The sequence below is a fragment of the Amblyomma maculatum genome, chromosome 3, assembly GCF_055883805.1.
Source record: "Amblyomma maculatum isolate TAMU_Amacu chromosome 3, ASM5588380v1, whole genome shotgun sequence".
NCBI classification, from domain to species: Eukaryota; Metazoa; Arthropoda; class Arachnida; order Ixodida; family Ixodidae; genus Amblyomma; species Amblyomma maculatum.
This window is the reverse complement of record NC_139346.1, coordinates 71,636,302-71,662,008: the sequence shown is the minus strand read 5'-3', so window position 1 is coordinate 71,662,008 and position 25,707 is coordinate 71,636,302. Positions and strand designations below refer to the sequence as shown.

General features: G+C 44.2%; 1 protein-coding gene across 2 annotated transcripts in view; it reads right to left on the bottom strand.

The window, feature by feature from the left end:
* LOC146194963 (fatty acid synthase-like) overlaps positions 1-25,707 on the bottom strand; it is a 138,836-nt gene that overhangs the window by 44,599 nt on the left and 68,530 nt on the right. For both annotated transcript variants that reach the window (XM_084597596.1, XM_084597597.1), the window contains exons 17-21: positions 20,213-21,437; positions 17,909-18,060; positions 5,291-5,500; positions 2,255-2,584; positions 348-467 (exon numbers count right to left, since the gene is read on the bottom strand). In XM_084597596.1, the coding sequence (XP_084453722.1) occupies positions 348-467; positions 2,255-2,584; positions 5,291-5,500; positions 17,909-18,060; positions 20,213-21,437 (2,037 nt within the window). The remainder of the gene's footprint in view (positions 1-347; positions 468-2,254; positions 2,585-5,290; positions 5,501-17,908; positions 18,061-20,212; positions 21,438-25,707) is intronic.

The following is a 25,707-nucleotide window of genomic DNA, read 5'->3' as shown; positions in this document are numbered from 1 at the left end:
AGAGACCCCAGTGCGTTAAAATAAGAACGGTGGTCTTGTGAACATCAACGAAAATGATTTCATAGGCTGAGTAAACGATTTCATCTGCCGATCAACCAAATTGTGAATAGTATAGCCGAAAAAGAAATCAAAGCTTTTAGAAGAACTCTGCACAGAAAACTTGAATCGAACTACTCGAATATCTGCAATTGTGATCCTGACAAATGGAGTAAAAGATTCAACATGGAAAGCATACTTGACAAATAGAGCGAAAGCTTCATCTGGAAAGATCTTTAGTGTGAAATGACGATACCATAAAATTATACAACGGCGCGAGAATCGAGCCGCTCTAGGCAACGTCCACTTACCTCTCCCTTTGGTTTCCTTAAGTATGTGTCTCTCGAAGGAGAGGTCACGCGAGTTTGCGAAACTTCTTTCCGTGAGTTGTGGGAAGCGCCGCATGAGGAACTCTTTCTTTTCTCGGGATCCTGGTTAAAACAACAAGGTGCGAATATAAAATTCCACATGCCCATTTTACAGCATCGAATCACAAGTAAAATGCATATCTGAAAAAATTCAAGTTTTTTGTGATTTCTGTGCGAGAAGTTGTTCTGTAAACGTACAAAAAAAAAAGAAAATATGGGAAATAATTGTCGTTCTCATTCCATTTGACGACACAGGAGTTCGGTATGGCTGCAATGCGTAACGTTTTGCTTTCGTTTTGAACTATTTAATCTGCCAAATGAGCCACCAGATTGAGGCACCAAATTAGATTGATCACTAAACATTGATGACCCAAATGTGAGTTACTACAGTCTAGTCGAAAGTAAGAAGTAAAAAAATATGCTTGCACAGGGGCTAAAGGGCGCAGGAAAGATAACCGGTTGTCAATAAAGCTAACAGTCCCGATTAGAAGGGAAGACAAGAGCAGGAAAGCGGGGCAAAACGTTAGGTTGGCAGATAGGATTGAGAAGATTCCGAACATTATGTAGGTGCAGGTAGCGCAGGATGACATTAATTGTAGGAGTATCAAAGAGGTATTTTCTTTTCAGTGAAAAGAATCTGGGTAATTACGAACACATGCGACCAGGCTGCGTTCAGAGATACAAGCATTGGGCAAGTTTCCTTCTTTCCGGCCACGCCAGAAGGCCGGAAAACTACACAGCGTTCCTAATCTGCGGATATCATTTCGCTTCATGTGTCGTCCTTTGTGTCCGTATTTTCAGATTCATTCCATCACGGCTGAAATTGTGGGGTTCTGACCGGCTTGCCATTCGAAACGGCCAACGGAAGCCTGCGGAACGAGGCCTAGCACTTTATTATATGCATCGATACTGGAAGCCAGCTCGCCGGCAGTTTATTGTGCTCCAAGTCGCTGCGTTTCTGAGCGCGTAAATTTTCCCCCGAACTCACTTCACTGTTCGTGTCACATCACATCATTTCACATCCAATTTTACAACGTTTAAGAATGGGACAGTAAGTAGCCCTGGTTTGAACGTGGAGTTTTTTTAGTTTTGTTAGATGCTGCACACTCTCTTTCAATATGAAAAAAAGGACAAAAACAAACAAGCCCAAAGCTCGCGTGACAACAGACCTTGGCCACATAGGCGCTTTTATGCACACTTCAGAATCTGGTACTCGATTCATTGCGCAGACAATGGAAAATTACTTTACCAACTGCGTTATTTATTGACATGCACATTGCACAAAAATACCCTGAAAACGACGTACAGGCATCGCCAGCATGTCTGAATTTTACTTCTTTTACTATTTTCATGTACAGTAGCGAGCAGAAATAGTAACACAAGACAAAGCAGATGTGTGATATCTCACCAGAAAGTACTGCGGTTAGCAGGCATGTTAATCAGGCCGTTCTCATTATTTCAACAGAGAGGCGGGGTAAGGGAGGACGGCAGGAAGAAATCATCAAGCGAGCTACCCCACGAGCGTCGAAGTGCCGCCCTTATGTTACAGTGCAAAGTGGCATTACTGTTTATCTCATTCGTCATCAACAATGATGGCTTATTGTTTGTTTCTTTTATGTTAGAAAATATTAATTTTTCTGCACCCCCCAAATAGTAAAGAACAGGAACGGCTCAAAACTCTCGTTATCAGCCTCTTCGTCAACCACAGAGCCACGCGTTGCCATTCCGGTAATGCGTGACGTGTGCTATTATTTGTACTCGCGACTGTATATTTTTCATATTCTGCTAGCGATAGCTCGGAAATACGACATATCCAGCAGGAGAAGGAGTGACGTTCAAGTGATACTGACCTACAGTAGTGAAGACAGTGCATCCCATTGAGAGGGCCACAGAAATGGCCGCCTGACCAACGCCGCCGCTTCCAGAATGCACGAGTAAAGATTCACCTTCTCGCATGTTGCCTCGCACAATCAGTGCATAGTAGGCGGTCCCGTATGCCACTGGCACCGTACATGCTTCTGCGAGGGTCCAGCTGTCGGGTACTTCCCATAACAGACCATTTTTCATCTCACAAACAGTCGCCAAGCTCTTACTGGACACCGCTGCCATGACACGGCGGCCGCAGTGGTCGCGACCCGAGAACTCCATGCCCAGTAGACACTCTGATGTGGCAATATCCACTGTACAGCAGCAAAAAAAAAAAAAGATATGAAAAATGTTTAGCTTATTGGCTTTTCTCCATAAGCCAATACAGGTAAGTCTGGACAGCCGATTGCATAAGCAGCATGCTAAATTATTATTAATAGTCCAAACCTTATTTCCTCGCGCCTTGAAAAATTGTTAGTCTGATATTATTTCCTGAAACAGCTCTGAAAGAAGTATTCGTATTGTAAATGTTACTCTTGTTAGAAACAAGCCATCGTAGAAGTTATGCGGAGTTAGGCTGCTTCCTAAAAGGAATGTTTCGCGAATTAGTTTACCTTTAGGAATATGTATCGCATTTTGAAGTTCGCAATGTCAACAGTGTTGTTTTTGTAATCCTTCATATTCTGTCCAGGGAAAGTGTGCAATTTTTACTTCCTTCTTTCCACTTCTATCAAGGCGGCAATTTCAGGTTAGGAGCTAAAAGTCCAAATGTTGATTGTTTTCACTTAATCAATTTTATACCTAAAATTAGAATTTCAAAGCTATACTCAGGGTTGGCTATTTTATGAAACCAAGAAAAAAAGTTATTTTTTTTGCCGAAACCGTCTACAGTTATTTCCAGTTTCCTGGTGTAAATCTTAATAAAATGAGAGAAATTAGTCGTTTTCATCCACACGATAGTGTTGATTCCACGATACTTAGCTCAATGAGTAGAGTGACTACCTCGGGCAAGCAGCGGTACCGCGCTCTTGCCCCTGACGAGGACTAATTTTTCTTAAATGTTTTGGGAACGCTTTGTTCTTACCCATTTCTTTAGTCTATCTGCGTTCATGCGCTCAAGAACTGTCTGCGTTCATGAGTAATTACTGCAATTAACACAACTTTTTTCCCTTGGACAATGCTCCTAAAGCATTGGATAAATATATTCTCCTCCCACAAAAAATGTTTGGACTCTGAATTCAGAAGCTTTTAAACATAAGGTTGAAGAAACACCATGCTTTTCAAGAAAGCAAATAACAAGAATTCAGATACCATTTGTTGTATTCCTTGGTTCTTGTGACATGCTTTGTTGCGCCACAGCGTTTTCTGAATACCAATTTATTTTTGGCCTCTAAATTGGTATGGATTCTTTTAGAATATGGCTAGCAAATTTCATTCACCTCCTGGAGTTTAGTGCTGTTTCTAAAAAACCTCTCATTAAAAATAATTTTCAAAAACTTGTCTGTCTTTGAACGACCTTCTTTTTGCTTTGTTATGTGGTTTCGTTCAGCTCTGTCTCGTAACCTATTTTATTGTTATTTACGGCTGCCTATCTCAAATTGCTTCTGAGTCAGAAACTTTAAATATAATTCAACAACTAGGGTGAGATGTTAACTGCAAAGCCTTTCCTTCCCGCAAAACTCTATCTTATGATTGAAATAGTCCAGCCCAAGGAGAAATTTCTGAATGGTTTAAACTTTCTAGAACTTATATGCTAATAAATGTAAACCACATTATGAACTCACGCGCGAAACAGGTACTAATCTATTCTTGCATGGAAGTTTGCAATGAGACACATCTGGTTAGTATGAACGCGGAGGCAGAATTATTTAGAGGCCCGTTTTTTTTTCAGTGTGTAAGACAAACGTATACATAAAAACCTGTAACCCGACCCATACTTAGATCATAGCGTTTTTTTGGAGAAATCACTTTGTTCGTAGTTTTGTTTTTGTTTGTCAGAATAGAGAAAAATAAAAAAAAATCCTATGCGCCTTCACATCTTTCTGCTTTGTAATCTTGCGCTTGAGTTACCTACAATGCTGAGCGAACCGTTCGAATAACATGGATCGCAATTTATCTTTCCTTGCAAGAAATAAGGTCTCTTGGAAGAAGGCAGCAGAGCAGGTAACATTTACACAAAGCGTAAGAAGCACACACACGCACACAAGGACAACACCGCACTGACAACTATATTAACTAGAAACCCCACATCTTCTTTCTCTTCACGAGCCAACTTCTTCCTTGTCTTTAACATCCTGCCGGATTGCGCAAAAATTCCACTTCCTTCTTCAACAAAACCACTGATGTCATGCTGACTTATTGATCTCCCAAGTCACAGATTGCATACGCTTCATAAATCTCTCTAACTTGACCTTCATCCTTTTCATAACCTTATCATTGTGAAGGTCAGCCGGACATTTTCGGTCTCTACATCCAACGCTGTCTTTGCAGTGCACAGCGAGATTAGTGCCAGAGTTGTCCGATATTGCCATAGCTTACTCTCTAATCCTATCATTGAGACACCTTCCTGTCTGCCCCATATATTTCTTTCCACAATGCAAGGGAACCTCATAAACAACCCCCTGAATACACTTAGAGTACCTAGTCCGCTGCGAAGTTTTGCATCCAGAGTTGAAGTCCTGGTTGTTAACCTGCACACACACGTTCAGTGGAATAAGGTAATTATTCCATTGAACGTTCCCGGCAAAGCCCACTACATGAAATGTTTAGTGATGAATTTCAACCTAAAAAAAAAAAAAAAAACAATTTTACGTTTCGCCACTTTCGAGATATTTTACCACTTCGACATTGCACAGATGCTTCCTCCCAAATAAGCTATGGCAGGCCATGTTCCCCAGAAGAAACAATTTTTCCTTACAAGATCAAGGGCTTTAGCTTGAACATTTCCATGAAGAAAACAAGCAATTCTCATTGTTATGCGAGTACTGTTTAATTCGCCTATTTCAGCATGGTACGCTTACCAGGTAAGGCGTCGGATGAGAGCTTCCCCGTGGCCAGCATGATGTCACGAAAATTCAATGGGGCGTAATATACGCTGCACAAGTTCTTTCCTCTAACGTTGGACGAGGACACACAGCGCAAAGGAGACTCGATCCACTGCAGGCTGGACAGGTCCCCTACAGTCCCAGTGTTGAGGAAGGCAAACTCCGTCCATGTTTTGTACACGGGGTCTAGGAGAGAGGAAGAAGAAAGGAATAAAATAGTGTTGTTGCGATTTGAAGCAATAAGGAAAAGGTATTACGAACCAGCTTTAATGACTTTGGTTAGGCCTACTTAAACCTTTATGCGAATCAATTCTCGCTTGTATTATGTCAAATACTGTGCCATTTTATTGTCTTATGAAAATGCCGTAACTTACTATTTCATGTTGCTAACGCTAAATACTTCAGTACCGTTCTAACGATAAACAATATTTGGCGGAAATACCACTACATGCCGATGTCTGACAAATCACCGAAGAATGTCTTCCCGGAGACACTAAAGGTAACATACAAACGTAGCAAAGCCTCAGATATATTCTAGTACATTCTAAACTCGACCACAAATGTCCAACACAACCACATTCTTGCTCTCGACCCGGAAGCAAGACGCGCTGGTGCAGTCATTTGCGAAAAGAGACCATCGTTAAACGTACTGCAAGCGATTTCACTTTTCACATAAAGTCAGGATATAATCGCATATCGTCAAGCACTGTCTACCTTCTAGAATGCTCCTTCTATCATTAACAGTACACCTGACTGCAAAGCCAATAAATGATCATAAAGGTAAAGATGATTTAAAAAGCACAGGCAAAAGCCTTCCCAAAAGAATTATCCTAGTATTTCAATCAGAAAGTCCTTAAGGTCGAAGAAATTAAATTGTTTATTTTGCAGTCAGGATTTAAATCATTAAAGAACTGAAATTATAGGGAGGTGTCTCTAATCCAGAACTTTGGAACATTGGAAGCAACAGGAAAGAAATATCTCGAAATGAACATCAAAATCCTTTAAATACATAACCTCTGTGAAATAACTAGGGACAACAATACCATCTGCGGTTCATTGTACAGTGTGCTCACAATACGTGTACTCTCCATCTCTCCTCCGCAACAGCATAAACTTCACGTGTTTTTCCTAACTTGTTTCCTTGTTATCACTTTTTACTTTCGTTCGCCACTGAATCCTGTTCCTCATGCAGATAATGGGCTTGATAGGTGTGGTTCGCTTCATCTGTTATGATTCTCTTTGTCCTTCTCCTCTTCTTGCGGAAAGCTCCCCAGTAGTAGTATTCTTTATCAGGGCCCTTTGCAATGTCTGTCCTCTTTCAAGAAACGCATGTCCGCATCGAACCCGCTCTAGATGCTTACTCATTGTACATCCTGCATTGTAGGTTTTCCTTTCTTGCTGCTGCCACTTTTTAATTTCTTTTTCAGGCTACGGTTAAATGGTTCCAGGCTCAACAATTCAAAATAATGAAACATTCTTTCAGTTTTTGAACTAAATCTCTGTCCTCCATTCCCCTTCCTCCCTGACTGTTCTTCATCAGAAGCAAAACCGTATTTAAACCTTCGCCAGTGATGATCGCGTTGCCAAGACGAAGACAAGTTCCCTGTCGAAACGTTGGCTCGGCCTAAGTACCGAGGCTCCCTCTCGGCCCTTGTTCAGTGCTCTTTCATATTATGATTCTTTTAGCTTAACAGAGATATACTGACGAAGGCGCACATCGGTTTAAGGACGACAGCTGCGCGGTTGAAATCTCCCTGCCTATCCCACCCGTGAACTTTTGCGAGCGCAGTGCACCGCTTTATAACATTCCAGCTACCACCTGTCAAAACTTTGCTCCTGATGTTACGCTCACAATGCTGTCAACGACGATACTGTAGTTTCTTGTGAATGGGGCAGTCAACGCTATCGCGTCAAAACTGTACTTGCAGTCTCTCAGCTGTATGGGGACTCAGGCTATGAGGGGCACAGTAGTGAAGTACCACGGAAATTAAAACACTCTGCTGCTATTCAACGTGTGCTAATACCGCACAGTACCGGGAATCTATGTTATACGCCTCCATCAAAAATAAGCTCCGTGGATGTCATATCGAACCTACTTCTTTGGAAACTGAAGCTGAGCACACTCATCACAGCAATATAACGGCGTATCCATTGGTAATAGTAATTTATAATATTGGGAATTTGCCTGGCATGTGCACATGAAACCACAGCCGTTCGGTTCTCCAAGGCACTCTAAACTACTCGGGGAAAGTACAGGAATTATTTCCAAGGCAAAGTTCCGTTACCGATAGGAATATTAGACAATTACCATCGATTAGTTCATACGTTCATAACGGCATTTTATACTGTTCCATAGTCTGCTCACTATTAAAAACCAGCACAAGAAAGCTGGAAACGGTGTGAACCGCGACAACTATGATACGCAGAAGGTCTACTGATCGAAACCAAAATATGGATACACTTTTAGATGGAAACACTCGGTTTCCCTTAACTGGATGCGTGCAGTTCCCACATTCAAGTACACTATTGATTCCGCCACGATATAACTGGGGCATTGGCCGAGCGGGAGACACAGAGTGATTTGATCCAGCATTTTGCTCAGCCCATTTGAACGTGAACTGAAGAATGTATGAAACGCATCTCTTTTTAGCTTCCAATTAAAAAAAAAATATTTTTTTTTACCAGTATTTTGCGACTATCTGATTCTCTGTTTTGACTTTTTTCTATTTGTCGTTTAGAGGGGTTGCAAAGAGACATAGAGCAGATGGAGCTAATTTTGTTGTTTTTAAAGGCACGCCGCAAGGATTAATAGGCTCGTTAGGTAATAGCGCGGAATGTGGATGGGAGCTCAAGATTAGAAGACGACACAACGAGCGCTGAATTTCAACAACTTTTATTTTGAAAAACCCATAACTTCTTATACCCTTACGCCACACATCACGTACAAGTGACTTACACGTTTCAGTCTAGTTAAAATAAAAAACAATACACGTGCCGCATAACCTTCTCGTGCACACAGCGTGGTACACTCACTTCTGAACACTCCCGGAAAAGATTGCACATTTAGCAGCTCGATGTCTTTTTGTGTTAACAGTAGGGACGGTTTGCTTACACATCGTTCCCCCAGTCTGGCTATCTCAGCGGCTTCAAATATAGCACGAACCAGCTGCTCATTACGTTTTGCTAGCACTTTACATTGTGTGAATTGCACGGAGGAAGGTTTCGACGCGCAGTCTCTTAAATGCATCCCCAAATGCCTGATTTTTGTTCGACATTGTTTTTGCCTTCTTTCAGCCTGCCATTTGTGCATCTTCCAGTCTGTCCTACGTATTCCCTCCCGCACTTGAAGGGTATGGAATGTGCAACGCCTTCCGCGCACTCCACAAATCGACTCTAGTGGTTTGTTGCGCACCACCTCTGCTTTTGCGATCCATCAGGGTTTACACGTCGGCAGAGGCTTTTCAATTTTTCAGGAGCAGTAAGCACAACATTAACGCCTACTCTACGACCGATCTTTTTTAAGCGATGAGAAATGTTGTGCATATATGGCATGGCCACAATCCGGCCCTTTTTTGTTGTCTCCCTGTCCTCGTGACCTAGTTGGGCACCGACACGGTCGAGTCTTAACTTCTTATTCAAACGTTCCGCAACAGAAACAGGCAAATGTGATGGGTACCCAGCTCCTGTAAGGCGCTCAATCTGGCAGCTAAAACTGGCCTCCATGGAGTGAGTATTTTACTTCTTTAGAGCATTTCACAAACAAAGGTTTCAATGACTTTTTCAAAAGTTTGGAATGAGCCGAGTGGAAAGGGAGTGGCGCCTTGTCACCTCTGGGTTCATAAGCCCAGCAGGCTTTCCCCAAACCGAAATCAAGTCTTAGATCTAGAAATCTCATAGACCCCTTTACCGGGACTACGTGGGTAATCGACAGCGGCTGAAGAGCATGGGTAAAGCATGCCACTACTTCCTGAGCTACGTCTTGGGTGTTCATGCCGCAGCCATCACAGAGCACAAGGTAGTCATCCACGTGCCTGAACACTTTGCGGACGTTTCTGCCGCTGAGGGCGTTCAGAAGGGTTCTGTCTCTCTGGTCGAGGTACAAGTCACTGAGGATTGGTGCAATAGAAGAACCTACGCACACGCCGCTTTTTTGGAGGTACATATTGCTCTCTCAGAGGCCATGGGTAGACTTCAGATAGACAGCAAGCATCCCCAAGAACCCACCTGTCGACACACCACAGGCATTTTGGAAAGGGATTGCACCGTTCGTATCTATGCACGTTTTCACACATTCGAGGAGATCATCTTGGGGAATCGAATAGTACAGATCTTTTATATCCACCGAGCATGCTGCAAAGTCAGTTCTAGAATTGTCATTTAAAAATAATATTAAATCGTTTGATAATTTCATCTGGAAAGGGTCGTCACACTCCAGTAATTTTAATTTTCCCTGTAAGAACTGGGCGATCATTTTCTTGCAGGTGCCATTCTCAGAAACTATAAGCCTCAGGGTCCAGTCAGGTTTGCGCGTTTTCAGAGTGAAAGACATGTCAAGAAACAATTTTTACTGGTCTCAGTGCTGCGCATTAGGTAATCAAGTTTAAAGTTTTTGCATAGCTTCTTAGCATTTCACTTCGCTTTTCTTAGCACCGACAATTCGCGTCTATAAAAACAGAACTAATGGAATCCAGCGCCTTGGCTTTGCGCAAGTCAATAGGCAACACAGCAAAGCCCCCTCCTTGTTCGAAGTAAGCAATGAAAGCGAATGTTCTTCTAAATGCTTCACCGCTCGTCCGACAGGCAGGATTCTATTGGGCAGTCGGCAGCGTGTGACCACGTCCATTTCACCCGAGATGCACATTGTGAAAAGAGGCATTGAATCCTTTGTTGGTCAAATGCTCTAAAGAAGTCATGTACTCACTCCATGGAGCCAGTTTTCATTGCAGGTTGGCCGCCTTACAGGAGCTGGGTACCCATCACATTCGCCTGTTTCTGTTGCGGAACGTTTGAATAAGAAGTTAAGACTCGAGCGTGTCGGTGCCCAACTAGGTCACGAGGGCAGGGAGACAACAAACAAGCGCCGGATTGTGGCCGTACCATATATGCACAACATTTCTCATCGCTTATTAAAGATTGGTCGTAGAGCAGGCGTTAATGCTGTGCTTACTGCTCCCGAAAAATTGAAAAGCATCTGCGGACGTGTAAACGCTGATGGATCGCAAAAGCAGAGGGGGTGCACAACAAACCACCAGAGTCGATTTGTGGAGTGGGCGGAAGACGTTGTTTATTTCGTACCCTTGAAGTGCGGAAAGGAATACGTAGGACAGACTGGAAGATGCACAAATGGCATGCTGAAAGAAGGCAAAAACAATGTCGAACAAAAAAGCCGGCATTTGGGGATCCATGTAAGATATTGCGCGTCGAATACTTGCTCCGCGCAATTCACACAATGTAATGTGCTAGAAAAACATAATGAGCAGCTGGTTTGTGCGATATTTGAAGCCGCCGAGATAACCAGACAGCGAGAACGATGTGTGAGCAAACCGTCCCTACTGTTAACAGTAAACGAAATCGAGGCGCTGAATGTGCAATCTTTTCCGTGAGTGTTCAGAAGTGAGTGCCACGCTGTGTGCAAGAGAAGGTATGCAGCACGCGTATTTTTTTATTATAACTATGCTGAGATGTGCAAGTAACTTGCAGTACGTGATGTGTGGTGTAAGGGTATAAGAAGTGGTGGTTTTTCCAAAATTAACGTTGTTGAAAATCAGCGCTCGTTGTGTCGTCATCTAATCTTGTGCTCCCGGCCACGTTCCGTGCTGTTACCTCAAGGTGCGTAATCAACATGCCCAAGCTGCTACTCTAATTATTAGGCTGTACGGTCCAAAAGGGTTAAGAAAAAGATGGCAGTGCCTCAGCTCGGCTATGACATAATATACGCAGCGAGAGGCACGTTTACTTCGCTGAGCTTGCTGTGGTCACTGCAAGCAAGTCTCTAGCACGCACTACACATGTGTCCAAACAGATTGTCCATAAAGTCTACTTCAAATGCTCATATTTCCGGGTGGCAGATGCACTTTCCTAAACTCGAATGGTGTGATCGATCACACAATTGGCCCTTGCCATCCTTTTTTGTTGGTTTCCTTACGTCTTCCAGGGGCTCCATCTCGTAGACTAGGCACCGTATATTGCACTCGGCAGTCTGGAATCTCGGTTTGGCTAGTTGTTCCTCTCTCTGTTCGCCGTCTCCACTGCTCTCTTCGCCTTCTTACGCCCATTCTCTCTTTGTAGTGTAGCCAAGTGCCAGGCGCACATCTCAGGATCGGAAGAATTATTCTTCTCGGCCTATACCACCATTGAGCACTAGCTAGACTCTCCTTCTACGCGTCCATGTAAAATGCTCTGATACAGCCACCTACTTCATCTGCGACGTTTATACGCAACGCCGCGCTTGCGACGCGCGGTTAGGTTGATAGACCGGCCTGCGGCGAGCCGCGCGGCGCTCCTGCTGCTACTCTCGGGCTGCAATGGTAACGGTGCATGTGCATTGCTCGTCTATTCTGGCCACCGCGAAATGGTCGACTGGAAGCCCAGTGTAGCTCTTGCTTCAGTAGAAAGCAGCTTACTTCGAAAATAAATATATTCTGTAATCAAACACTTCTCTAAACTATCCCCTGTTATATCTTATATGCTTAAAATCATCAGTGTTTGTTTATCACGAAAGCAGGGGTTATCATTGCGTGCCGGCAACCATCCAAGAACCGAAATTCGGAAATTGTTCTACCAGGACTGTGATCTCAGCCTCCGAAGACCCGTCTATGACCTGCAAAGTGCCTCATGGCCTAAATGATGCCGCAAGTAAGAATTATTGGTACTTGATCATATTTCCCAGCAACGTTCCTGAAACCAAATGCAAGTGATCACGTGTAAGCAGAATTCGGCTGAAATGGAACGTTCGGATGGTTAAAGAAGCAGGCTAACCACACGCCACAAAGCAACGTCGGTTGGTATAAGGAACACCAAATGCACCGACCTGAAACATTGTTTCAATTGGTTTTAGTACTTCCACATTCATAAAGTAACCTCCTCCTCAATGTTACGCAAGAAATACTGACGCCGTTTATATATTTCACAATGCAGAATTTTATAGATTTCAGACAATGCCACGCGCAGCTATACGCATTTTATTTAGAATTACTGTGAACCGTTTTACGAGGGTATTAAAAGAGAAGGAAGCGATGGTATAGTTAAAGAATGCAAAATAATGACAGTAAGTGTATTTGAAATAACCTGTAGATTAGCAAAACATTAACACTTATGATAACGTCGAAATACGACAGGTGATTTAATTCCAGAAGAGAAATTGACAGTGGGTTCCACATCTCACTTATTTTGGACAAGAAAGTTTAAAGTTTGAAGTTTATTTTCATTTCAAGAAGCAATGAGGTCCCTGAGACAAAACGTGAACGTTAATTCACTTGACGGCGCTCGGGCCCCAATACATGCCAACAGCGAGGGATTAGTAATTACAATATCGGTGCATCCAAATTTCAGATCGTGGTTTCAAACAAGAGTTACAAACATCTTCCTTTTCGACATAATTCAGCCTGCGAAAAAGCTTAACTGCACAACATGAAATATCAACAGGGCCAGTGAATACCATCAAAATGAATGCGGCAAGAAATCTAGAAAATACAAAAGAATGAAAGAAAACAGCAAAGCATATTTACATCTGTGATATAAAAAATAAATGTATAGTTCTCTTATTAACCTTTTCAATATCAACTTTCTTTTGGCGAAGATAATTTAAGAGAGAGGGCAGAAGATATGCGAGCATTTGCTGGCCAAATGTTGTCCTTGCAAAAGGCACAATCCAAGTATCTGTAGAACGTGAAGGGTATGTTCATGTAAGTGCTCTTAAATTGGCGATGGAAAGTACTATAGATTCAGAGGTAGCAATGTGCTGTTTGTAGCGAACGGCTAAGTTGTATGAATAGAGATAGGCCACTGGGATTATTCTAAAATTCTTGAAAAGCGGCATGGTATGAGTGTAGTAGTCTGCTCCAGCTATATGGCGGACCGCCTTTTCTAAAGTCTAAAAAACAATACAGGTGATTGCTTGAAAGCCAACTCAATGGGTTTGCCATTACGTAATTTTGTTAATTTAAAAAGACCTACCTTTGACATATTAAACGTTCTATTTATCAATATGATATTGCCTCAATGAACCAAAAAATAAAGAAAGTTAGGGAATGCTTCCTATTTTACGTCGAATCATTAAGCATCTTGTCGTACATAATGTTCGCAACCTTCACAGACAACACCAGTGTTTTTCATTCGGTGTAAAACACACCTTACAAAAAGCAACAACCAATCTCCTGATAGATGCAATAGAAGGGTGCGCAAAATCTTGAATTAAAACCTATTACATTTTTTCTTTTCAGGTTTAGGTTAAAGTGTTAAAAGAAAATGCGCGACACCTATTCTACGCCCTTGACGGGCATCTGACAACCGGCCCATTTGCTTTGCATGTGGTCCCCTGGCCATATTGCACGCCTATGCCGCCGTCACCCGGCCCCGTACGCTTTCGATAAGAGCCCGGTCAACTACGCAGAACCGCCGTCCCCTCTCCGTGCGCCCCTTCAGACCTCGTCCAACTTTGACCCCTTCTCGCATGACAACCGCTCAACCTCTCCGCGCTGCCGCTCTCCGTTGCCGATGCGTCACAGTTCTACCTCGCCAATTCCGGAAAACCACTAGACGCAGTTCCGCAGGCAAGAACTGTGCTTTCGTCAACCAGTGAAAGTCCTGCTTCGCCACCGAACAATTTATTCGAAATTACCATTGAAAATGTTTGTACTCTTACGCTTGTAGATACTTGTGCTGCTGTGTCGGTTATTGACGTCAGACTAAGCCGCTTGTTAAGGAAAGTTGTTCTGCCATATTCTGGGGTTTCTTTGCACACCGCCACTGCTCAACACATCCAAACGCTCGGTACCTGCACGGCTCGAGTCACCATTCAGGATGTTAAGTTTTATCGTTCTCCATGACTGCTCTCATGATATTATTCTTGTGTCGCAATCGCGCCGTGATTCACTGCGCTCGTGCCGAAGCAGCGTTTTTTCCGCTTTGCACCGCACCGACCGCCGCTACCGTTCTTGGGGAAGCCAAATGCCACGTTGTGGATGCTACTGATATCCCGCCTTCACCTGCTGCGATTGTGCCTATAAACTGTGCCTCTCTTCAAGACTGTACAGTGCTCTTCACCCCATCTTCCCTTTTCGTGTCGTGACGCTGTATTCCCTTGCCCTTGGCCGTCCTTAGTGCGCGTAACTAGCCATTACTAACAATTCGTTCTATCCACTCACGTTGCAACGTGGCGAGTTTGTTGGGCATGCCGAGCCTGTTCGATAAAAAAGTTTTGTGACCGTCCCACCGGTTTTCTCCACCTGTGCCGACACAATCTCCGACAAGGTCAGTGCCCTGAGCCCACCTCGTTCCTCGTCTCCTTCATCGCGTCTGGCTGCCTTCGGTAAAGCCATTGACAGTGCTTTCGCTCCAGATCAACACGCCAAGGTCCTCGACTTGCTGAGCTGATTCCGAGCTTCCTTTGACATCCAGTAGCCATCCTTTGATCGTACATCACCTGTTTGCCACTACATCTATACTGGTACGTAAGCCCCATTACACCCACGCCCTTATCGTGTATCAGCCTCAGAGCGCCGCATTATTGATGAGCAAGTCGACTAGATGCTCTGTAGGGTGTAATTCAGCCTTCCAGTAGCCCTTGGGCGTCCCCGGTCGTTTTAGTCAAAAAGATGGGTCTATTCGATTCTGTGTGGACTACCGCCGCCTTAATGCGAACACGCGAAAGGACACCTATCCGCTACCACACATCGACGACTCGCTGGGCACTTTGCATGGAGCGGCACTTTTCTCTTCAATCGATTTACGTTCTGGCTACTGCCAAGTTCCCATGGCTGAAGACGATCGCCCCAATACAGCTTTTGTCACCCCCGACGGGCTCTATGAGTTCAACGGCATGCCGTTTGGCTTGTGTAATGCGCCCGCCACCTTTGAACGCATGATGACCAACATTCTCCGCGGTTTGAAGTGGCACACATGTCTTTGCTACTTGGATGATATCGTTGTATTTTCATCCGACTTCGCGACCAACCTAGCTCGCCTTGAAACTGTCTTGCAATGCCTTAGCGACGCCGGTATGCAGCTCAATCTGAAAAAGTGCCAATTTGCCGCTCGCCAACTCACTATTTTAGGGCATTCAGTATCCGAGGGTAGCATCCTTCCTGATCCATCTAAACTTCGCGCTGTCGCTGAGTTCCCGAAGTCAACATCTAACAAGCAATTATGCAGCTTTATAGCCTTATGCTCCTATTTCAGGCATTTCGTTCAGAACTTTGCGACCATCATTGCCCCCCTGACGCGACTTCTCAGCGCTCACAAAGATCTTTCTGCCTGGTCGCCGGCTTGCGATGCTGCTTTTACGAAATTGCGCACGATACTTATCTCACTCGCTGTATTGCGCCATTTTGACACGGCTGCTCCTACTGAAGCGCACACCGATGCCAGCGACGCTGCCCTCGGCGCTCTTCTTGCCCACCGAAAACCCGATGTTAATGAATAGTTGTGGCGTACGCAAGTCGAACTTTGACCAAAGCCGAGACCAACTACTCGGTGACAGAAAAGGAATGCTAGGCCATTGTTTGGGTGCTTGAGAAATGTCGGCCATACTTGTATGGGCGCCCATTCGATGTTGTTACAGACCACCGCGCTTTGTGTTGGTTGTGTTCACTAAACGACCACACTGGCCGTCTCGCCCGCTGGTCGCTTAGACTGCAAGAGTATGATATCCGAGTCATCCATCGTACAGGGCGCAAGCACTCCGACGCAGACGCTTTATCTCGCTCGCCGGTGCCGCCTGACGCTCCGTCGTCACCTGAATCTAGCATCGCGTTATCTTCCCTGTCCATCGACGACATGCCATCAGAACAGCGCAAGAATCCGTGGCTAACATCACTAATCGATCTTCTTACGAACTCGTCGCTTTCACCGGCTCCTCGCGCACTTCGTCGTCAAGCGCAGCATTTCGCCCTTCCTGACCGTCTCCTCTATCAGCGCAGTTATATGCCAGATGGCCGTAAGTGGCTGCTCGTCGTACCTCGCCACCTCCGTAGTGATATATGCGCATCTTACCATAACGATCCGCAGTGTGGTCATTTTGGTGTATTTAAGACTTATGAACGGTTGCGACAGCGGTTTTACTGGCGCGGTATGTACGCCTTCTTCAGTAAGTATGTGCGTTCATGCCTCGATTGCCAGCGTCGCAAGCCTTCTCCTCTCCATCAGCCGGCTCCACTACGGCATCTTCCGTGCCCGTACTGACCATGCGATCGTGTTGGCATCGATTTGTATGGACCTCGGCCATATAAGCCTGCAGGGAATTGTTGGATCATCGTGGTCGTCGATCACCTTACTCGCTATGCGGAGACAGCAGCACTTCAGGATGCCACTGGACCCAATATCGGGTCCTTTCTTCATCATTTCATACTGCGGCATGGGGCCCTCGTGAACTTTTAATTCATCGGGGCAAGTATTTCCTATCCGAAGATGTCGAAGCGCTCCTACGCGAATGTCAGACCATCCACCGGATAGCCAGCGCGTAGCACCCTAAACCAACGGCCTCACAGAGCGCTTCAACCGCACACTGGGTGACATGATGTCCAAGTACATCGCCTACGACCACTCCGATTGGGACAAGATTCTCCCATTTATAACCTATGCCTATAACACCGCCGTTCAAGCAACTACCGGATTCTCGCCATTTTTTTCTGCCGTACGGGCGTGAACAATCGTCTCCACTCGGCACCATCCCCCCTCTACCGTCCTGATACCTCAGAGTATATATCACTTTCAACAGCTGCGAGGCACGCTGAAGAATGTCGCAAGCTGGCTCGCTCGCTTTCTTTGGACGAGCAAGCCCAGAAGAACGCGCACAGCGACAGCAGCCACCCTCTGCGCCAATTCTCTCCCGGTGCTCGTATGGCCCTGGGTCCCATCGATACCACCAGGTCTGACCAGCAAGTTTACTGCCAAGTACCACCGACCTTATCTAGTGCTCCAACAGACATCTCCCGTCAATTACCTAGTTGAACCGCTAGCCGCTTCCACCGACCTTCGCCGCCGTGGGCTCGAGATTGTTCACGGTGATCGTTTGAAATCTTATTACGATCACGCTATCCCTTCGTCTCGTTAAGTCGCCAGGATGGCTCCTCTTTTTTGCGGGGGCCAGATTGTGAAGAAGTTCCAATTAAGCGGACAGATCGCCGAGAAAGAGGAAGTGCCTTTTGTGGACTAGCCGTCTACAAGCTGAGCTACCACTGCTCCGGTCTTGCTCGCTACCAGTGCCAACTACCAGTGCCTGGATCCCCGCTTATCAGATAATGCATGTGCATATTACTGCTTTTGGTAGCAACAATCGAATACCGTGATTGTTTTGAGAAAATAACGCCCTGATGAGGGGGAAGTAGGGTATAGTGTTCGGTTCTAAAGGATAAAAATAAGGTACTCGATACTCACTGCACGCCCTGGCTGTATGCCTAAAGGAACCCCATTGTCCGTCCCGGTAGACATTCATGACGAGATCTTTTTCCAGTATGTGATGTAAGGTCGGATTACTCGGATGTAAGTCGATTGTTTGTTCTCGGTTGAAGCTCGCATTGAAGATGCACCTAGAATTAAGAAATAAAAATTGCAAAAAGGTAGATGCCTTTTTAAGATAATCACTTCTACTGTAAAGCTGCAATGCTATATTCAGGGTCTGAAAGCGCCTTCATACTGCTCGCGAAGCTTCAATGTATCGCTGTGAGGCTAGTTTGTGCCTTCAGCCATTCCCGACTGCGGCTTGTCCTGCAAAAATACGTTCGCTGGCAACCGACATTTGTCACTGTCTCCAGCTCCCTCTTCTAAAGGAAAACCGTTATGGAGCCCCTATAGGCATTTGAGCGTACGTTGAATGAACTGTCGTTAGTCATCTTCTACGTGCACCATTTGTAGATTTTTTTTTATCCTATAACGGAGCATAGTACCGTTTGGTTGACGCTGGAACATCCAGTAGGGGCTGCGACTTGCCTTGCTTGGTGTTCTGGCGGAGACTTTACGACCAGTAAAGGAACGTATTCGAATCTGGAGTATGTAGCCAGGCACTCTTTTTTTCTTAAATGGGCTGCCTACAAGGCAAGATTAGGTCATAGAAAAAAAACGTTTCCGTCTTCCTGATTGCCATATAACCAAGACACTGCTAAGATAACTTGGACTCTCGTCATTATTTGGTTATTTATTTACACTTATTTACAGCTTGACACTCCCAGCCTTTCGCCATTTCGTTTGGACTGAATTTTAGCTCGAAAGCGCTGATCCTCACACTATCCTGTGCAACATCAATGGTCATGCTTGTGGAACTTTGCCTGTGCCAGAACCATCCCACGTATAGCAGAACGGTGCATAGTACCAAGCCCTACCCTCATACGTGATAGCCATGGTCAAAGTCAGACATGACGACCTTTCAACTCGATCGCGCCGTTTGACTTTGACCTTGACAGAGCAAAATCACCCCAGTGCAAGCGTAGACGCCGAATAAGCGGCAATTGTCCCGCACTGTGGCGCTACAGTCGCGTAGCCAATCAATAAAAGCAGAAAATTGGAAAGGTACCTATGATTTCAAGCAGCTATCCAAAAGGTAAGAGTCAAACGAACAAAATTATTGCAACGTCGCTTTCGCTTATGTAAAGTGTAGTGAAAACTAACTGCATTTTGTAATAAAGGGGCGTACGTAGTGGCTGCAGCTGACTTAAAGAACTTAAGTTGGTTTTCAGAATTTTTTTAGTAAATCTAGTTACTCTCGCCCACTTCTAGAGTGCAGCCTGTAGTTTATAATTTAGACAGCAAATGCTGGAAGAAACTTGTATCTCACAATGTCATCTATAACTAGATTTGTGCAAATAACAAATCCTGCTCAACAAAATTTTACATGAGTTACTTACTAATCAACTCTAATTTGTAGATATATCTACGGTTATCCCCAGCAAGTATACATAAGGGGAATGGAAACAGAATATGAGATGGCAAAAACAAGTATAGACTATATTAACTTTGCAGAAGCCATGACAAATTGCGCTAAAACACGGCATACAAGAAAAGAAGGATACATAGCACATGACGAGTGCAAACTATCAACTGATTTATTATATGGTAAAGCCAGCACATGCGCGCAGCATAGAAGTAGAACAGGCCATGAAACTCGTGCCAATTTATCATACCCTAGAAGATAGTGTTCAAAACAGATAATTCATTTTTGTACAGGCCAACACACATCACAAAGTTGATATCATTCTTTATAAAACACGCTTCCAAAATTTCACGTGCAATAGCACAACTGCCGCTGTCAAGAATCTTTCTTTCATGAAGCCGTGGCTGACATTTGCATATTCTACAATGCTCAGACATGTTTGAGCTCAGGTGTTTACCGCCTAATGAACGTTCATTGTCTCCGCCACTATCACTTATGCAGCGCCCCGTCTGGCCTATGTAGGCCTTTCCACACGGCAGTGGTATAATGTAAACCCCTCCTGTCGCGCATTTGACAAAGGGCTCTGCATGCTTCTTGCTACAACCACTTTGCCTTCCCTTCTGCTTTGAGGTGCGAGAGCACAGCTGACCTAGCCTTTTCGGTACAGAGAACACCATTAATACTGCTTACCTGCCGGCCACTTTCTTCCAATTGTGAACGATCGTACGCATATCTAATGCATATAGTGAAGCGCGCTAAATAAACTTTTATCTAATAAACATCCCGCCGCACTACTGCATGCTTAAAATCAATACCTGATGGGGCACTCGGGTGCTTCCTTGCGAAGGCAGTTTGTCAGTCCGACTACGCCGCTGGTGCAGGTATTCTCAGCGATCAGCCACAGTGTCTTCTCTGGCACCTTCGTTTCGAACTCACGAGTTTTTTCTTTCAGAGTCTCAACCCAGTTTAACTCAGAAGTTTTCACCATAAGTGCTAGTGGTGCCACCCTTTTCGTGCCAGTATCAATCCTCCTGAAAAGCAGCAGCCCTGAAAGGTTGTTAGACTTTAGGGCAATCAGGATTAAATCGCGTGACCTGGCAATTGAGTTAACGTCTTCGATGGTGTGAACTGAAAAATGATGATCACTCATAGCTGACAGGAACTTCTCGGCTGGAGTCAAGCGCGTGCGAAGAGCGAGTAGAACAAATGTGCCTTGTCTGCATAGTATGGACAAGCGCTCGATCAAAGTTTCAAGGGACTCCTGAGCCCAGACAGGCAGCCACGAAATTACCACGTCGAATTCTCGCGTCTCCCTTTTGGCGGAAAAAATATCGTTCCAAGCGACTACCTTTACTCCTTCTGGAACTTGTGTTTCAACAACCTTTTCCGGAGGAGTGTGAGACAGAGTATAGTCAGTTTTCAGTATGATATTCGTCGAAGAAATGGCTGATGTCACGAAAGGTGCAAGAATGCTGTCTCTTCCCGAAGCGGCTACCTCAAGAACGTGGAGCTTTTTCGAACTTGTATTCTCTATTACTACGTCAAGAAGGTGGCCCAAATGGTCCGATTCAAGGAGCGTAGAGTTAAGACAGTCATCTTCGAGAACTTTATGATAAGCAGGCATCACTGATTGGACAACACTGGCCAACGACGAAGCGGAGCTGTTTACTTCTTTCTGAATAGCTGCAAGTAGTCGGAAAAGGCCTTGGTTCTTGGCAACATTTGTAGCATATTGGAGGACCACTTCTCCACTAGCTTCGCTGAAATCACCCTTCACTTCACGCACATCTGAATCGCTCTTTTCTTTTGATTGGATCACTCGGTTAGCTAAGCCGTTACAGACTTCGATATATTCTCGAACGGTTTTCTCCATTTCATTTCTTGTAGTCTCAATGTCAAAATAAGGCACAAACTGATACTCATGGAGTATCGCTGTGTGCTGCACTGCACGTCGGTGAGTGACGATGGACTTCACGCCTTGTATGATAATGCCTCCGGCTTGCCATTGCGCGATGTCTTTGTCGTAGACGACATCCAATCCTGCATAGAAATTGGTGAACGGGCTTGGAGATAAACACAGCTACTTAAGGAGAAGAGGAATAAGAAATTTCGTACATGTTTTTTTAAATTGAGTAAGCCATTCTAGGCTTCTTACACAAAGTTGTTGCTGTCACTTTAGGTAGCGCTTGATTAATGTTTTACTCTTGATTACATTTTACATTCTAGAAATCATTCGATATAAAGCGTTTTTGAAAACTAAACTAGAGGTTTGAGTGAAGAACTTGAAATGTCATAAAAGGGGAGTACAAGAAAGAAGATGACGGAACGAAAAAGCTTATTTTTTTGCTCAAATAGAGATTAAAAATTCCATACCTTTTTATTCAACACATTTCAGAGGTTAATGGCAGTGGGGAACTCAAAGCCGTGGACAAATGAATGCTGTGTCACATATCCAAACAGGGAAACATTTATTTTCTCAATATTGGCTATGCGAGCAAATACAGCCCATTTTTGCGCAAAAAAACGAGACGGATTGTTACAAACTGACCGAAACAAAAAAGGAAGGGACTGCTGACGACGCGTTGCAGTAAACATAGCATCATATTCTAATTGAATGTTGTGCTATTTCGTGTCAATTACAGGTTTGGTACCACTTATAGCGAATACTCCAAGAAGTGATCGATCTCTTCGAAGCTCCATTGAGCCCGTGTAATCCGCAAATTTAAATAATAGAGCAGAAGATAAGCAGAGCAGAAGATAAGTAATAGAGCAGAAGATAGGCAGAACAGTCTCCAGGTGTATCTCTGCCTGCGCCCCGTGCAACCGCTTCGGGCCAAATGATGCGTGGATAGAAGAAAGAGATTGTCGTCTGATCACTGTAATAGTGGACGACCCTACACATTTTTCGCTTCACCGTTTTGATTAGGAGAAAATGCAAATCATCTTTGTTGGCATGATTGTTTTTTCGAGAGAGTAGAAGCGAAAGTAGGCACGCGACATGGCAAACCACAACAGGAATTTAAAATTTGACGCGCAGTCATTGAAACGAGCCCTCAGCGGATGTCGTGTGTTACCCCAGCTTTCTGCTCAGCTATATAACGCTCAGTTTTGGGTTTGAACGGAGAAATACTCGGGAATTTAAAGTCCTGCTCTCTTCAAAAACATTACGTCTTTTTATGAGACAATGGGGAATATTTGAGACACCTTTAAGGTCAGATTTAAGGAAATAGTCGTAACTTTTAAGGCATACCAAACTATTGAGTGTAAAGATTCTAATGCGCTCACAGCCAGAAATTAGAGCTGCCTGGGAATCCCAGTGGGCTACGTCTTTGACAATAATTCAAGAAACTATAGTATACTGTAAGATAGTATAATGCACATATTTACTGCAACTCTAGAATTAACCCATGTGTGTTACACTTCTGCTTTCAGTATTTGTACTGAGCTCGCTGTGATCACATAGGGCTGCGATGAGAATAGACGGGGTGCGTTTTTCACAACAAATAACCAAAGCCTACAACCGCACCAAAGAATAACATAAGAATATAGTGATTTGTAATGTGCAATGTGTATATATGTGAATACATTCCATTCCTAAGCAAGATCGTTCTGAAGCAATGCTCTTCACCAGAATTTCTGGGTATGTCGCACTGCAGGCGTGTGAAAAATTAATTATGCGTTCTAAAACCTGGCATTCACATTATCCAGTTCAATACTTAGAAATTCCACTTGGCATTACGGCCAAGCAGATTTGACAAACCAGCATTATTTATTTTATTTTTGGTTGCCTACGGAGACAGTATATCCCGAAAATACATTACTCGTAAACGACTCTAACAATTAACACAAACAAAAGAGATAGACGAGAGGACAATGGACAGGCGGCAACTTTTAACTGTTCAAAACATTTGAAACTCGGCGCCTGTCAGTTTTCCCCCTCATCTCTCTCTCTTTTGTATTTGCTAACGTTTTAGGTCAGGATAGTAAACTAGCAAGCTTGGCAACATGCTTTAAAAATTACTAGGTTTAGGAATTTAAGAACGTTCTCACACATCCGCTATATATACAAACATATAAATACCTACCACGTACCCTAGAAGAATGTAAACAAACTTCGCAATATTACGAATTTTTCTAGCCCAGTAAAATGAACGCAGTGTTGTTTCCCAGTAGCGTTCTGTAGCACTCACCATGTTTGCGTTTTAATGACTGATTCAATTAGGAACCAGAAACCAGAAAATAATAAGCTTGTAATTGTCGCTTTTGCTTAAACATTCCTGATTGCAGTATTTGTTTCACTTTCCCATTGGCGTTAAGAAGCTTTTTCGGTTGACCTTAAAGTTATTTGGCACAGTAAAATGGTTTCCTTTTTAACATGGTGCTTACATGAGCAACACAAGACTTGTCTGAAAGAAGAGAAAACGCCTCTCCCTTGAGTGCTCTTCCCAGTGAGGCATTGAGTGCGCAGAGAATGTGAAATATGTACCATCATTCAAAAACAACAGCGCGAACAAACGGGGACGACAGGGAGAAACAACAGGAACAGCGCTTGTTCCTGTTGTTTGTCCCTGTCGTCCCCGTTTGTTCGCGCTGGTTTTTTTTTTGGATGATGTATCACCAACTCGCCTTCTTAACTATCCTGTTGAATGTACTATTATCTGGCCATGTGTCAGACATCCATTAGAGATAGTAAAACATCTTCCTATATGGTTCTTTGCTGCAGACGCTGCAACAGCTTCCTTTCTTCAAGACGTTCAATACTTTTTGAATTGCCACTTGTTACATTGATTACAATATAAATCAATATCTAGTTAGCCATCAGTTAGCGTTAGAAAACGAGTATAATGTCGCATGTTAGACATCGCAATTACCAACAGCCCTTAGGTGGTTTCTTTAAATGAGGGTTGAAGCGGTGAGCAAATATAAGTTTTAAAGCATTAGTTACATGTAGCTTAGACCTAAGATGTCCAATTACATAAGCTTTCATCTTCCCGTTTGTCTCTATTTGATTCTCTTGCTTTGAGCTCCGACCAAATGGTATGAAAAACGGATGGTTATAGAATATGAGGACACGGCCTCCTGTATATGAGTCTTTTACGCCAGCAACTTTCTGTTTTTAGGCAATTTTCTTGCACTACGAGTCAAATAAAGAAGTTAGCTGGTGCTTTGCCCTCGTGCAACTGTTGTATTCAGAACATTGTATATTGCGACATAAAATATGCGCATATTGGTGCCAGCTTTCTGCAACTTGTTTCACAGATAAGGATTCCGAAAATTTCTCCATGCTCACAAAACATTGTTATATTCAAGATTGTCCTTGCTGGGAAGGGGGTGGAGGAGAGCGGCAGAGGGGGTGTGCACTGTTCTACTTTTGAATGAGACCCAGGTAGCACAGAATGTGGGGCCCCAGTAGGTCCGACGTAGGCAAGTGGGGTTGGGGCAACCATCATAAAACTTGTATCGGTCCCCGATGGGGCAAAAGTGGGCAAGCCCATTTGGGATTACCCCTGTTCCTCCTGCATGGATCCCATAGCTGCGTTGACCGGGCTAATGCAGAGAATATTCCTGTATCCAGACAACAAGGGTCCCTCGTCGGATATTTCAGGGCAATCGAACCTAAATGTGGGCTCTTTATAGGAAAGCCCTCATAGATCCGAAGGGAGGCCGCCCCCATTAAATCTTTGTGGGACCAACATCGGTCTTAGTAGGGCAAAAAAATACGGACATACCCAGATCCTGCCCCAATCGGCCCCTTGTAGGTTACTTGAGGGCAGGTGAAATATCAATAAGAGCCCAATTTGGGCAAGCCCTCGTGAAGCCAAAATGAGGTAGCCTTAGCTAAACCGCTTTAGGTCCCACAAAGGCTGTAATGGGGCTGGAAGGCGGGCGTGCCCGCATGGAACCGAAATTGGTCCCTTGTAGAATATTTGAAGGCCCGTGCAACCGCAGGTTGGCTCTAGGTTCAAAAACAACACCCAGCCTAATTGGGGCTGCCCACACAAAACTGCTTTATATCCCACATGGGCCATAATGCGGCTGGAAGGCGGGCGGACCCGCACGATAGCAAAATTGGTCTCTTCTGGGGAATTTGAAGGCACGTTCAACAGTAAGTGGGCTTTAGGTTCAAAAACAACGCCCAACCCAATTGAGGCTGCCCGCATAAAACCGCTGTCGGTCCCACATCGGCCGTAATGGGGCTAGAAGGCGTGCATGCAATTGTGTAATCATTCTTTCTAACCTTTATTTGTATTAGATGTTGCCTTAAATTACTATTATAGATGATTTGTAGAACAGTTGTTGTCATGCTTAG